The sequence below is a fragment of the Danio rerio genome, chromosome 11 (genome assembly GCF_052040795.2).
Source record: "Danio rerio strain M-AB ecotype USA chromosome 11, GRCz13ab, whole genome shotgun sequence".
Lineage (NCBI taxonomy): Eukaryota > Metazoa > Chordata > Actinopteri > Cypriniformes > Danionidae > Danio > Danio rerio.
In genome coordinates, this window is record NC_141031.1 from 25,808,569 (window position 1) to 25,825,240 (window position 16,672).

Here is a 16,672-nt window from a genome sequence, read left to right on the forward strand (position 1 = left end):
TTTACAACTGTGAATGCCTAAGGACAATAGAAACGTTTGTTTTCCTGAACTTTTTTTAAGTAAATAATAATAAGATTGGATCATTTGCATTCTCTTTAATGCAGACTTTATTTTTGTTTTTAAAATTTATTTTAAACTTTTTTTTATTATTGGGAATTGATGTGTGTGCCTGTTTTTGACAAACCTGTTTCTAACCATATCTAGAGTATCTGTGTGTTCTTTTGATATGTAACTTTTTAAAAATTATTTTAAGCTTAAAAAACGTAATTGTTTTTTTTTTTTTTGGTTCTTTTTATGTTTTTAACCTTATATTAGTTTAACCTTTTATAAAAGGAGTCATATAATGCCACATTAGAGCTTATTCAAAGGTAAGTATTATACTCTATATGAACGACATACATTTTAATCTCTCTCTTAAACAGCACTTCCATACATTTTTTTGCAGAGGCTCAATGAAGTTGACTGAAAAACATTAAATGAAGTAGGTAAAAGTGGTATTTGTAGAATAAAGGGTTTCTTAAATAATTGATAAATCTGGTTATTTGTTTAGTTTTTTATTACTACAGGTTTGGAACAACATAAGAATCAGTGCTGAGCGATTGTTTATTATGGCTTTGTATAGAGTTTGTTAATTAATTAATTTAAATTGTTTTTTTATTGGATATGTGATCGTGATAAATGTTGGCAGTTGCTTAAATGTTGTCAAACTCAGTTCCTGGAGGGCTGCAGCCAGCAGAGTTTAGTTCTCACCCTGCTTCAACATTACCTGTAGACTTCTAATAAGCCTCAATTAGTTTGATCAGGTGTGTTTATTCAGAATTAACGCTACACTGTGCAGACCGTGGCCCTCTGTTTTATATTATAGATGATATTTAAATATTTGACACCTGTGCTATATACGCTGCATGTGTTGTTTATTGATTGAACCTTTTTGTGTCATTGTAAATATAAAAGGTAGTGATGTCTGCTAATTTCTTTAAATTTGTTGTACATTTTCTGCTGTATACTTGTTTGCTGCCAAAACAATAAAATACATTTGTCTGAAGAGTTTATATGCTTTAATAACACTTAAGAATACTGATAAATTTTTGTAACACTACAATAAAAGTAAATGACATACTGTTAATGTGTATGCAGTAAAATGCTGTGAGTTGTAACACTTGTACAGTAATTAACTGTAAGCAGTTTCCAGTTAGCCACCGCTTCTGCTCTATTACAGTAATTAACTGGCAACACTGTTGCCAGCTACTCACTGTAATGGTTCAGTTACAGTATTTTACTGGCAACATTGTTGCCAGTTTGTCATTGTAATGGTTTAGTTACAGTAATCCACTGGCAATCACTGTAAACAAACCATTACAGTGAGTAGCTGGCAGCAGTGTTGCCAGTATTCTGCTTTAAAAAAAGCCTGGTAAGGTCTAAAAGTGTAGGGAGTCAGGTAACACTTTATTTTGATCGTCTGTTTGAGTATTAGTAGACTATCTGCTTAATATCTGCTGATACTGTTCCTTTAACAAACATTTAACTGACTAAGAAACTTAAAAAGTACATGTCAACTTACACTAACCCTAACCCCAACCTAACAGTCTACTTATAATCTATTGAGAATTAGTTGACATGTAGATGCGATGTAACATATTCAACCATCAAAATAAAGTGTGACCAGAAGTCACAGTGTCAACATTTTCTAAAACATATTTTGTTTCCAGCAAAAAGAAACTCGTGGATAGTGAGTGCAAATGATTTGTTATTTTGATCAAAAACATGAATTATATCTTTAAATCAAAATGAAGTAAAGCAATATGACCAAATGAAGAATTTTAATTACAATTAAAAGTGTTTAAATACATTCACTTTATTGCATGAGGGTACTTCTAAAGCAAGCACATTAAGTATTATTTTGTTGGATTTGCATAGCTCAAGCAGTCTCATTTTTCCTTAAAATAGTATTAATCACGGTAAATATGAAGACATACAGTGTTTTATTGGAAAAACAAATATTTACACAGTCCAATGTGCTTATTTTCAATTAGTCAATCCCACTTGCTACATATTTCTTGACCGTTCCAACCACGACTTACAAAATAACACTTAAAAATGACTGTTAAACAAGGCCTCCGAAAGGATGCTGTAAAGTTTCGCTCAATAAATTAAAAATATATCAGCCTCGATCAGTTTTCCCGTAATATATCAGATCAAAACTCTCTTGAGTCAATTTACAAAGCTCAAACCTCATTTTATACATCGTAGAAAAATAGGCGAAGCATTGATTTAGTTTGAAGAAAAACAAAAAAAAAAGGTAAAAATAGATCTCTGTCTTCCCCTGCAGGGCTGTTTTTGCTTAAAAGTAAACAGTTTCTCTTTTCCAGATCATACTGTGTTCAAAGCTTAACTCGTTTTGTTGCTGTTGTGTTTTGGAATAAGAACAAAAAAATATCCGTGACAGATCTTGACGGAAGAAACAAAAACAAATAAATTCTCACAAACAAAGCGGAGGCCAGTGTTTAGTCAAACGTTAGACCAAAGACAGATTGATTCTCATTAAAATAAAAAAGACAAGCAGAAAGCACGGTATGGGCTAACAACTTGCATGGCATTTGAAACCTTTCGATATGGGCCAAGTACAAAACAGGAGATTTATATGGTTTGGCAAATAGTTATTTACTTTAACGATACATTATAATCAAGCTGCTTGATTACAGAGGTAATTACCAGTGATAGAAAAATAATCCAAAATATTGTTCCATTTATTCCATGTCGATCTATATTTACACACACACACACGCACGCACGCACGCACGCACACACACACACACACACACAAAATGCCAAATGAATCTCCAAATGGCACAATAATCGATCCACAGCTCAAAAAGGGCTTTGATATTCTGTTGGGGCAACAGGATACATAATTTAACGTCATTTTATATATACAGGCTGTAATGCAAGTTGCTGGCCTCGAATGAACACGTGTTGATTCAACAAGCAGACTTACAACTCTAAGGACACTTCCAATGTTTCAGCTTTCTTATTAATCTAACACATACGCACTCTCACAAGTATTTAGGTACCATTTGGTAACTACTGTCCTAGCAGTAAAAGTACTATTATGATGAGTCCACATGGCTTTGATGCAAAGATTAGAGTAATAGTCATATCAATATATATATATACGCTTTCTTTATAGATACACAAGGCCTGACAATGGTTTGAGAGACTGCAATGTTGAAGGGTTTTCGAGATCCCAGTAGTGAAACCGGAGAGGATCGTGGGAAAGATAAAGGGCCAGGAGGAGTCACAGTGAGTCTGGCCTTTAACATTGATGGAGGGGAAGTGCCCAACGCCAAGTCTTCTTGTATCAACAACATCTTTTGGATCAAAACAACAACGACCTCCGATTGTTCCAAGTCTCCGACTGGGTTTTTCGTTCATAAATCCTCAGCGGTCGCTTGTACACAGACAATTATCATTCCAGCGGTTACAAAATCTGACTTCCAGATAAACTGAGCTTCGATAACTTCGCTGTAGTCCTTCGTCTGGCTTTCACCACCTCCTCGAGCATGGCTATTCTCCTCTGTTCACTTCTTTTACTCTTTCCTGTCACGAACGTGCTTGTGTCTGCAGAATCCGCCCTGAGCAGCTGTAGCATCATTTTGCTTGTACGCACTCAAGTCACCGTAACGGGACAGAGAGCAGATATGAATCTGTAAACATCGTCCACTTCCTGGCTAGTTTTGTAGCTTTTTTTATTTGTAATTTGACTGAGATCCTCGAAAAACCAAGTCAAAATGGTTTGGTTAATTGAATCATGTAGCTCTGCCGTGGGTTATGTGGAGACATAACCAGCGCTCTCTGCAGATGTCCAAACATCCTGAAATATTTCTCTGCGTGGTATTGTGTCAAGTAAGTGAAAGAAATACAATGTTTGGCAGAGGCGAAATAAATGTTCTTGATGTTTGATGGGGTTTTTCCATCTTTTCTTTATCTGCTGGACACTCAGAAGGGCTCGTCGTCAAATTTTACAGCTGCAAGAGCTTGAGCTGGGAAAAAAGGAAAGCGATGAAAAGAGAAGAAGAAATTTATTGTCAGAAACTGCTGTATTTTGAAACAAAAAGAATGTCAAACAAACACAAAAAAATACATTAAGGTCTGAAACAAACTCTATGCATGCGGATGTGTTTACAATACACCCAAAAAGGAAATTGTGTCTTATGTCGTTTTTTTTATTTAGTCAATCTGATCATAAGTGTGAAATGCTAAATACACATGTAAGGGGGCTCACTAAACACGCTTTTCTGTTCTAGAAACACGAGGCACACCACACTGTCAGGGTTCTGCCACTCTGGTCTTGTAAATTCTTGTTTTGGTGGCAGAGTCCGGACACTAGCTCTGCCTTGTCCTGTGTGTCACTGTGTCTCTGTTGTGTTATTGTGTCTCTGTATGGGCGTCGTTGTGAGCACAAACTCAAACCATGCACACTCCCACTTGATGTGAACATGTGAGGTCTGTGCGTGCTTGGGATTTTACTTGGGTTTAACACTGTATGAATTTACAATAGAAAGAATTGCCGACAACTTTGTCTCGGCCCGCAAACTCTCACAAACAAACACACGCGAGAAGTAACATAGAAACAATATGAGGTCACATAGTATATCTTTATACATTCATACATTAACCAAGTATGAATAATCTTCTAGAGCTTTTATTATTTATCTTAACTAATGTGTTATTAAAAGTTAAATTTGTGCTAGGTGAATTTAGTGTAGTTAACATGAACTAATGGTATTTAACTTAACATTTACTAACGTTAATGAAGAGGAAGTACAAAGTACTGTGATAAATGTATTGCTATTAGCTTGTTCATGCTAATAATAATATAAACTAACTTTAACTAATGGAGCATTATTTTAAAGCCAGTTTTTTGGCTCTTGCAGCAGAAACAAAAGATTTTGCCATGTGTATTGTTTTTCTGTAGTCTCCTTTGGTGTTTTTATATAAAATGTGTGAGCTTGTTTGACATCATAGATATAAAGATCATAGTAGGCCCATATATACATTTACAAACAGTTGAAGTCAAAATTATTAACCCTGATGAATTAATAGCCCTGTTCATTTTTTCCCCAATTTATGTTTAACAGAGAGAAGATTTGTTTTCAACACATTTCTAAACATAATAGTTTTAATAACTCATTTCTAATAACTGATTTATTTTATCTTTGCCATGATGACAGTACATATTATTTTACTAGATATTTTTCAATAAACTTCTATACAGCTTAAAATTACATTTAAAGGCTTAACTGGGTTAATTAGGTTAACTAGGCAGGTTAGGATAATTAGGCAAGTTATTGTATATCAATGGTTTGTTCTGTAGACTATCGGAAAAAATAGCTTAAAAAGGCTAATAATATTGACCTTAAAATGTTTTTTAAAAAATTATAAACTGCTTTTGTTCTGGCCGAAATAAAGCAAAAATACTTTCTCCAGTAGAAAAAAATATTATCAGAAATACTATGAAAACATCCTTGCTCTGTTCATCAATTTGAAAATGTTTAAAAAAAAAAAAAAGATAAATGCAAAGGAAAGCTAATAATTTTGACTTCAACTGTATAGACATTCTCTGCAAAGAAATCAGAAAAGTGTTTGAAATTATACACCAACACAAAACAAGCACCTTAATACCAAAAGCAAACAGAGCCTGGCTCTCATTACTTGAACCATTTGAGGCATGAACTCCATAGTTACAGTTCAAACTATCACACATGTGAGTCTTTTAAACGCTGAGTGTAACAACCATCAGAGATAAGCATGTTAAATGCATTTTAACAAGGGATCGTGTTTCACAATGCATTTAGTTAAACAATCCCATCAGCATTTGCATACTTGTGTATGTTTGTTTCAGACCCAACAGTTAATAAGGTGAGAAATTGTACAAAGGTTGTTGTTAAAATATCTGCACTTGCTTCCCACGTGATGCCAGCAGGTGAAAATGCTTTAATGAACTGCTAATGAACCACAAGTGCAGTTCCACATTCTAGTGCAGAGCGTGTTCAAATGTGGCCTTTCACAACTGTCGTCACTAGTTTCTTATTATCATCGAATATTAATGCAATAAGCAGCTGCTTATTGTTAGCTTGTTTACTCTCTGTGTCAAGATTTATACACAATGAAAGCCGTTCTACAGGAGCTGTTTGCAGAGTCTTCACAAATAAGCAGTTAATCACACATTTATAACTTAATTACATTTTTCTGTATGGGAAGCATGACTATTCTGGGTTATTATACTTCTAGATCTACAGAAAATCAAAGTAGGCAAGGCATATAATGAGCAGGACCAGGTAGAGCCTTTTTGTGAGGAACCAGATGTGAAAGGAGAGGGGAGGGTTTGTTGTGCAGTGGGCGGGACTCACCTTCACACCTTCATGATGTGGGAGGAGTCAGTGTAGTCAGCAGAAGGGGGAGGGACCAGGCTGGTTGGGGAGGCAGGGGGGCTGGGGACACACTGGGCTGCAATGCAGTGGAATCATGAAGGGGGGAAAAAATCAAATGAAAATGTATGCCATGAAGCAACTAAAAAAGGAATTGTGGGGTAGAGAGGAGATTGTAAATACTGTCCTCTCACAGAGCCACAAGCCAGATAAAATGAATACATGCCAACAGCTTTTTTTCTGATTTAAATAAACATGAAATGAAATGACAGAAACATCCAACGCATGACACTAAAATCAGCATTAATTTTTTTTGCATTTTGGTTGTTTATAAATCTTAATTTAGCAGCTTACATAGACAAAAGTGTTTTTTCCTCTTAAATATATAATCTCTATACTGATGTTTGTCCTCTTTGTCAATTCATACACACTTGTGATTCTGAATATATTCAAAATCTTTCATTTTGAGCAAAATCTCACTCTAAAGCAGTTTCCCAGTGATTGTAGATGGAACTCGACAGTGTGCTTCAGTACAGAGGTCACACATCTAGATTTCAGCTTACATGAAAATCTTGTGAATGCAGATTTTAATCATAAAAATAAATCATATTATCATTTATACTGATCGGTAAACAGAAAATACATGTAATTAAAGTGCAACCTCAGCACTGAAGTGTGGTGAATGTGCATTGAGGACATAGAAGAGCTTGTGACATTGAAAGGGTATGAGGGTCAGACAGTTGGGGTGACAGCTCGCCCCGGCTCCTCAGGGCGGCAGGCTTCCTCACCGGAGAGCAGCCGGCTTCGACGGGATGCCTCAGCGGCCAGAGCACAGGAGATCTCGATGCGTTTTTCCTGCTCGTGAAGCTGCTGCTCTGGGTTACTGGGTCCCTCCACTGGCCCGTCCAATACCGGCACCACATTTTGCAGACTGGAGGAAAGATTCAGATTCATTTTCAATACAGAAGCACTTAAAGATTCATCTAAAGTCATTATTTTTACTGTAGTTATGTCAGAATTTTCTCAAGGATGTTCCAAAATAAACATCTAACCTGTTATGTATGTTATTCAAAGACACAAGAGGGATTGGTTTTTGTTTTTTGAACTCATTTGGAAAGCTTGTTCTCATTTTAAAACATTTTGATGGTTTATAGTTGTATGGCAAGTGCTGTGTATGATTTATGGCAACAGAAATGTGCCTGGACAGACTGAACAAAAACAAAATGAAGCTTTATGGTGTGCGGAGGATGAGGATGTGATGTGCATCATACTTTGATTTGGCAATCAGTGTCTTGATTCTTTCAACTTTCTTCTGTTTTTCCCGAAGCTCTTCTGGGCTGAGTGGTGTATTAGGCTCCATGTCCAAATATCTCTCAGGGATCAGGACTTTATCTGGCATGGACAACTAGAACCAATAAAAAATGACGAAAACGTGACTGAACATCCTTTACATCTTTTACAAAACAAATTTTTAGTTTGACAAAAAGTGTTTCAATCATAATGTGTTTTATTCATAATGATGTCTTGCATCACATTCAGGAACTATATTATTCTTCAGAGCATTTGACTGCAGATTTTTTGCAAAGAAAACTGTACTGGACATAGCATAAGCTAAATCAGAAATGGAAACACTTTGTCCCTCAATCGTAGATTTATACAGATAATGTTTTCAAAACACGCATTTATGTGCAATAATGTTATGCAAGCTCATTTCAATTGTTCAATAAAAAAAAACAAAAAGGAAATTGTAACTTTTATCTCACAATTCAATAAAACACTTTTTTATTGCAGTTCTAATGGGGACATTTTTTTTTGCCTCTCAGAGTTTATGGGCTCTATTTTAATAATCTAGGCACAAAATCTAAAGCCCATGGCGCAAAAGTATTAAGGCGTGTCCAAATCCACTTTTGCTATTTTAACAATGGAAAAATACGCTCTGCGCCCTGGCGCATGGTCTAACAGGCTTATTCTCTTAATGAGTTATGGTTGTGTTTTGAGCATAATTTGCATTAAACCAATCAGAATCTCATCTCCCTTCCATTGCATCACGCTATGGCGCATTTGCTATTTACATGACAGACTTTTTAAGTGGAAAAACTAAACACTTCACTAGTGAGAAAACAGTTAAACAGACCATCTGGCAAGGGTAAAGAACGTGCCTCCTCCATTCAACCTCTTTACTTTCTTTTTATTTTACTTTTACTCTACTCCTTTACTTTCGTGTTGTACGCACTCCACTAAAGACATCCATTAGACATCCATATGTTTCATTTCATTTGTTATGCACAAAGATTTGTTTCAAAACTATTTCTAAATTCAGTTCTAATATCCAGCAAACAAATAAATGAACAACAATAATACGAAGTGTGATCAAAAAATATCCAAACACTATTCCAACACAACACTTGTCCTATTCTCATGCACCATTTACTGATGCATATCCCTCCAAAACCCGACAGGTGGACAAATCTAAACTTGTTTTTATTAAAACATATATAAATATGCGTATAATAAATAATACTGCTAATAACAAAAACATTATACAAATGCAAATTGTCATCAATAAACTGAAAAAAGACCCTGGAGATGAAGAAGGCTGGAGGCAGTGTTTTTTATTTATGTAGAAAATAATATTTTTTTTTAAAACATTTTAGTCTTTTAATTGTTTTCATATGTAAAGATATTTGTGTATTGTTGTACATTCTGTGTGTATTAAGCAATGTGTACATGTTTTGGACCTGCATAACTAACGCGCTTTGTGCTGGACTTTAGACCAAGAGAATTTATTTGGTCAACGGTGCAGTCTATTTCAGTTCTTCAAAATAGCAACGTCCCAACAATGCACCTTAACACACTTCCTTTTTAGACTGGAACACCAATGAGTCCACAAAGTGGTGCAACTGGATTTGCAATTTAAACAACGTGACGGGATTCCTCTCAGGATTTCACGCTTAGTCATAACATAATCAAACTACGACTTTGTTTGTTGTGAAAATGTGCCCTCTAGTGGTGAAAATTACACACTGGGCCTTTAAACTACTAGATGGCATGAAAGAAAAAAAAGGTTGTTCATAATGGAATGTACAGCACTGCCATGTGATCTCTTACCTCTTTGCTGAGATCCAGATCATAGTGTTCAGGCTCCACCTGTCGTCTCAGACGAGCAATTTCTTCCCTGGGCGACTCCATACCTTCTCCCCTCACAGCTGCCTCAAGACCCTTTATATCCACCTCATCAGCTGTAACTCTCCTCCGTACCTGGACAACAAGCAGAACAGCAGGCTCAATGCATAAACTGCAAAAAATATGCATAGTTTGCCATTAGTAAATATATTTTCATAATGATGAGAAGATACTTACAGTATACTAACACAGTAAATGCAATGATTATTGTTAATTATATATATATATATATATATATATATATATATATATATATATATATATATATATATGAGCAATATCACACGAGTAGCAGTGCGATATGGCTGTATATCGGTGGGAGGCATGCGTTGGCATGAGGCCGCAGGCCAAATACCTTGGTGCCCCCACCAGTGCCGATATACAGCCATATCACACTACTACAAGTGTGATATATATAACAGTTTGACGGCATAATTGTGTATATAAAAACAAAATCAAACATGGAGAGTCTCAAAACCCCTTTTGTATGAGGCACTACTTTCTTCCGTGTTTAATTCAAATCATAAGCTGACAGTTAAACAGCTGAGCAAGCATCTTTTAAAGATTCTAAAGACACTTTAGATCTGTAGCGTCTGCTTTTTGCTTGGTTGTATGTGGGCGGAGTAATACACAAATGGTAAAGATATATACATATACATATATATATATATATATATATATATATATATATATATATATATATATATATATATTATATTTCACTAGATATTTTTCAAGACACTTCTATTTAGCTTTAAGTGACATTAAAAGACTTAACTAGGTTAATTAGGTTATCAAAAAATATAGCTTAAAGGAGCTAATAATTTTGTCCTTAGAATGGTGTTTAAAAATTAAAAGCTGCTTTTGTTCTAGCCAACATAAAAAATAAGAATTTCTCCAGAAGAAAAAATATTATCAGACATACTGTGAAAATTGTCTTGCTCTGTTAAACATAATTTAGGAAATATTTAAAAAAGAAAAAAATCTATGGGGGGCTAATAATTCTGACTTTAACTGTATACATATATCTCAATTTAAATATAATTTATATAAAAACACTTTTAGGTATGTTTGTTTGATATAATTTATACATATTTATAATAATAATAATTTGTCTCTTTTTATTTATAATATAATAGAGATAAATATATATTATAATATATATTATATATATAATAATATTTATATATATTTTTTTCCTTCTGTTATATACAGTACTAAGCGCTTAAATGATAATTGAAACACAATAAAAAAACTGACCCTTATAAAAAGTAGGTGTAAGAATTTAACTCAAACCACATGAGCTGTGGTGACGCATAAGCTACCTGCTAACCTTGGAGTAATTCATCACTGTTTCAGTACAGAATCAAACAAATATGTGCAGAAATATGAGGCTAACCACTCTGTAGCTTGTCGAAGACTTGAAGCCGTCAATGTGCTGGTTGCTGGAAAGGTTAAGGCTTCTTCTCTTGTCTCTGACGGAGCTGCTCTGGTTTCTTCGTATCCTCTCATTCTGTTCCTCCACACTCATTTTAGACTTCACCTCTGCGGGGAACACAGCACTCTTTGGCCTCTCCTGGAACACACATTCGACACATTATGAAATGCATTTACAAAAGTCAACCCATAGTCCTACTAAATCTAAACATATAATATGGATCTGTATCTTATTTACGTAGTTAAAAACAATGGGAATTGATATAATCTATAGTCATTTATATTCTCTCAAGAAATAGTTGCTGTTTAAACATTTTTACTACGGATTAAACCCACTCTTGAAATGTGGCCATTGGGCACCTTCCCGTTTCTGCGCTGGACGGCATCAGAATTGTTCTTTTCTTCTGAAGGTGACTTGGTCCTCGGTGGAACGATTCCAACTGCAAGAAAAAGTTATAGACTATAAAGCTATAGAGGTTGCTTCTAGACTTTATTTGCAGTTGTGTTTGTATGTTGTCTAAACTATAACTGTAGTTTTACAAAAACCGCAGGGAAAATAAGTATCGAACACATCATGTTTTTTTTCCAAGGAATAATATTTCTAAAGGAGATGTTAACATGCAATTGGACCAGATTTTGGAAAAACCCAAACAAAAAAACATAAAAATACTACAAAACAAAAAAAAAGAGTTATGTGTAATAAGAACGGAATGACACAAGGAGAAAGTTCTGATCTATTAAAACACATTTAATACTTTATACAAAAGACCTGTTTGGTAATGAAAGTTTAAAGACGCCTCTCATTTGTAGAATGAAGTCACAAAAACTGTTCAGAGTTTTTACAAACTTCATCAGTGTGTACAAATCTTGACGGTTCTGTGGGCCTCATTTATCAAATTTGATCTTTATTTTAAATTTTTTATTGGATTCGAGTCAGGTGATTGACTGAGCCATCCTACAGCTTGATTTTCTTTCGCTGAAAGCATTTGAGAATTTCCTTAACTGTGATTTGAATCGTTGTCTTGCTGAAATGTCCACCCTGGTTTCATCTTCATCATCCTGGTGATTTAGTTGTTGGTTTAAAGCAGCTAATATCAATTTACAATGATGAAGGGCAGAGGGTTGCTGAATACTGAGAGATTTCAGCTGCTGTCTGGGCTTTCACTGCCTTTCTATACCTCCCTTTCTTCATGTGTTCAATAGTTTGTCCTGTGTTTTATTACACATGATTTAATTTTAACTAATTAGATCTGTTTTCTTTACATATATGGATTTCTTTAGTTGCTGTCAACATCTGGTGAAAATTTCAAGTCAACAGCACATATGTTTTCTTAGAAAAATGGTGACTTGTTTAATACTTATTTTCTCTGCAGTAAAACAATTTAAATATGACTGTTTTTCAACCTCTTGTTGTCTAAATATAAGATCAAAAATGTTTCTTACCTTTATTCTGGTTGGATAACCTGTCTTGCTCTGTCTCAAAGTCACTGGTCTTTTCTCCCTGCGAGTTATAGTTGTGCTGGAAAAGAACATATGAAATGTAACCCCCTGCAAAAAAAATTCTAATTCAATGTACAGGATTGCTATTGGAATTTCTGCTATAATTGAAACCAGCCAAGCCAAAAGATCCTTCTGACAGGATCAAATTTAGGATCTAGTGGAAATGTATTTGATTATTAGTAGATTTTTTATTTATATTATAATTTTAAAAAAGCCTTTAGCAATCCCATACCTATATGTTCACAAAGCCATCCTCAGATGACACAGACTCTAGTTATTTTTTATGATAACAGTTATTCTTAACATACAACCAAAAAAAAAATAAATGTGAGGGACAGTGAGGGCTTCTGTAGGTTAATCTATGGCATGATGAATAGAAGCCTGGAATGCATGAGGCTACAGGGGAGAATATGGCAATAAGAAAAAGCAATCGAAGCACACTTTTACACTACCACCTTTTAAAATTATCTAACACAGACACACATAAAATGGGTAGTGTGGACTTTAATAGTGCAACTAGAGAAGATGGAAGGAAAATTGGAACTTCGGAAAAGTTACTCTATGTGATTTAATGTAATATTTGCTATGTCTTACAACATGTTTTATACTGAGATGACGTTACATAAAGGGATAAAAGAAACAATTATGAAGGCAAAACAAATTATATAAAGTGAAAAAATGAAACAGAAAAAAGAAAGCAATGTAGTTAGTAAGAATGAACGGAAGATGTTGTTGATAGTGATGCACGATATATAAATATCGGTGGCCATATCGGTATTGGCTGCAAAAGCCACGCTGACCATTGGAGCCAATCGCAGCCTTTTCTGTTGTGACCAATCACAGTCTTTTAAGGACTCGCTCAACAATGATCAAAAAGCAAGCAGGACAATAAATGCATTTCTTTATATTATATAAATGATCATGTTGTTTCTGTGCATGTACTTTAGTTTTGTTTGATACATTCAAAAAGAGTGTTTTCTTTGAGCAATTAAAATTGAAGTCACAGTAGATTCACAGTATAATTTTGTATTAAAAGACCAAATTGAATTACATATAATATATCAATATATTTATAAATGATACATTTTAATACAAGAATTATTGTGTTGCAAAGTAAATTATTCAATTGTTTATGAAAAGCGTTGTCAATGCAACGTGATGCACTGAGATATTGAAACGAATCGATGGCATAATAAATGTAACTGAACCGAATTATAACACACCCCTAATTATATAAATATATATATATATATATATATATATATATATATATATATATATATATATATATATATATATATATATATATATACATATTTGCATTTTGTTTTTGTAATCAGGCAAAAAAAATCTAATAACTGCTGAATAGATGGAATAAATGCAATTCCTGATTGCATCCATTTAGCAGTTATTAGCTTTTAAATATAAGGTGTTGTTGGTATTGGCCCAAATTTTCATATCGGTGCATCCCTAGTTGTCGATGATTGTGGAAAAAATGATTGTGGAATGAAAATGGACACATTAGAAGTGCGATTCCTTGTTCTCTTAGTTTGTGGCCGCCTCTCAGAGGTACCTTTCTGCTGTGGAAATCTCCGTCATCCTTGTAGCCTTCCTGGTGGATGCCTGAATTGCGGCCCATGCTGCGCTGCCAGGCATTGCTGTCTAAAGGCAGGGGAGGGACAGAGGGGGGAAAGGACTGGGAGGATTCCAAGGGCTGGTACGATTTTGGGAGTGGAGGTCGTGGAGGAATAGCCTCCTACATTAGGAAGGCAAGGGAAAAAATAAAAAGGAAAAGGGAAGAGAGAGAGAGTAAAAAGATACAGATAGGGAGGAGAAAGTTGGAAAGAAAGCTGTGCATCAGGAGCAACTAAGCCAGGTGGAGGGCGGACTGAATCATGGGAAGCAAATATGAATCCCTCATCACAACCACTAATAAACACTGACCTGCACACTTCCCACACACTTCATACCTTTATAAGAATCATTGCTAGCAAAAGCAACTGTGAGCTTAGATCTGTTTTACCTACAATTTAAAATCTGAAATGTGCAGTTCAGTCAGGGACTGATTTATCTGAATACTCTCTATGCGCTAGAAACCCAAAAAGGTATAAAATTCTGTGTTTATTTTGGTAGCGTATCACTGTGGGAGTGGATCACCTACAATATGAAAACTAGCAAACACATTAACCAGAATGACTACAGCTAAATAACCAAAAACAAAACAGAACCATACAGCCAGAAACAGGTATTAGACACAGAAATAGTCTTTAGACCTTATTTAATCATAATTTGATTACATTCACTCAGTTTCTGATTGAGATCTTTGTGATTATGCTAACAAGCTAACAGACAATGTTGGGGGAAATACTTTTGAAAGTAATGCATTACAATGTTGAGTTACTCCCAAAAAAAGTAACTAGTTGCATTACTTAATTACTTTTTTATGGTAAGTAATGCGTTACATTACTTTTGCATTACTTTTGCTTTACATTTTCTGACCTGGCTGAGGCTTGATCTATTTCAGAAGTTTTATTCTTTATTTTTTAATAGAGAAGCTATGTAGTTAGCAAAGCACTGTATAACCTACATCTATATTTACCTTTATATATGTGTATGTCATTTTTTTATAATGTTAGTAGAGAACCTCCTGACCCCAGAGCTATACATGCATGTATATATACAGATTATTGAAAGTTTAAAGCAGTGTGTTTGCTACTTTTGTACTTTAAACTACTTTTGTCTTGAGACTATAATTCCCTTTTTCTTTCTTCGATGTGTTGACTGAGTGATTCATTGTGTCTAAATTCATTTTAATTCAGCAATTTATTTTTATAAGCTAATTAAATAAACTAAAAAGTAACTCGTTTTACATTTTCAAAAAAAGTAACTCAAATATTATTACTTATTTTTTAAAAGTAATGTGTTACTTCATCAGTTACTTAAAAAAGTAACTTTTTTTTTTGTTTACTGCAAAATAAACATTTTATGAAGGCCAAGGATGGATGTTATAGCTAAAAAAACTGGCATTGCAATGTTTTGATTTTTTGTGACATATATTCTATTGTATTCCATGATATAGTCTATGGTTAGGTAACTAAAAAAAACTAAATTTTATAATTTTGGTCTTAATGTAATCAAAACCTGAAAAACTAAACCTGAATTAAAGTGAATATATGTATTGTGATATGAGAATTATTTCACCACATAACTTGGATCACTCTAATATCAGGTTCTCAAACATTAAAGGGACTTAAGAGTGAAAGGAAAGTTACTTGTGTCATTAATTCATTCTTGGTGGTTCATGGAGATTGACAAAGTGTAAAGAGGTTTTTTTTTTTTTTTGTCATTGTGTCGTCATGTCTCTATAGAATCATGGGTAATGCATTTTTTCTTTCACCAGCAACTTTGTTATTAGCCCTCTAGCGTCTGAGAGTTTTTATTTATTTATTTATTTTTTTGAGCACAAAAGAGTTGTTGGAGCTTTTTTCAGTTTCACACATAAATATATATTAAAAGCTTAAGTCTAATCATAATGCATTAAGCACCAAAGACTATGCTATAATAATATGCAAGCAGCATATAAGTATGGTGCTGTGTTTTTATTTCGGGTTTTCTTTTTTACTTTTAATTTTTAAAGTCACTTTAGACAGTAAATATCCTGAAAATCACCTTTTTTACTCATTCCCTTTACACTTTTTTTGTTAGAAAGGCTGTACTGTATGCATAGGAGGGGCTTTATCATAAATATTGATATCCAATTCTTGTCTATTCTGATGCAGGCTGAGGGATGTACACAATGCATAAACGATCTGTTTTAAGTTATAAGTTATCTTTTGAAAACAACAACAATAAAATAAAAATAAAATAGTATCTTTAACCCACTTTTACACTCTATTACAGCATAATTTAAACATTTCTAAATGATAACCACAATCATCACTTTCTTATTTTATTATCTATCCTAAAATAAGACTAGAGGAGCAAATATGAATTGCAACAAATGAAGCTGTCCAAGTCGAACACGAACAACAACCCCTCTGAAAGCAACTGCTACTGTAAGTCCTATGATCTGCTCTGATTGAATTAGAGGAAATAGAACACCACCTCTTTATTTAAACAGTCTG

General features: G+C 34.1%; 1 protein-coding gene across 54 annotated transcripts in view; it reads right to left on the reverse strand.

Moving 5' to 3' along the window:
• Nucleotides 1–1,835: 1,835 nt before the first annotated feature.
• The window catches only part of plekha6 (pleckstrin homology domain containing A6), a 183,450-nt gene continuing 168,613 nt past the window's right edge, over nt 1,836–16,672 (reverse strand). For 16 of the 54 annotated variants that reach the window (XM_087272667.1, XM_087272666.1, XM_087272665.1 and 13 more), the window contains 9 exons: nt 14,122–14,304; nt 12,492–12,567; nt 11,385–11,488; nt 11,011–11,187; nt 9,537–9,686; nt 7,700–7,833; nt 7,217–7,359; nt 6,411–6,507; nt 1,836–4,040 (listed from right to left, as the gene is read on the reverse strand). In XM_087272667.1, coding sequence (XP_087128793.1) covers nt 6,413–6,507; nt 7,217–7,359; nt 7,700–7,833; nt 9,537–9,686; nt 11,011–11,187; nt 11,385–11,488; nt 12,492–12,567; nt 14,122–14,304 — 1,062 coding nt within the window. In that variant the 3' untranslated portion in view covers nt 1,836–4,040; nt 6,411–6,412. 54 annotated transcript variants of the gene reach the window in all.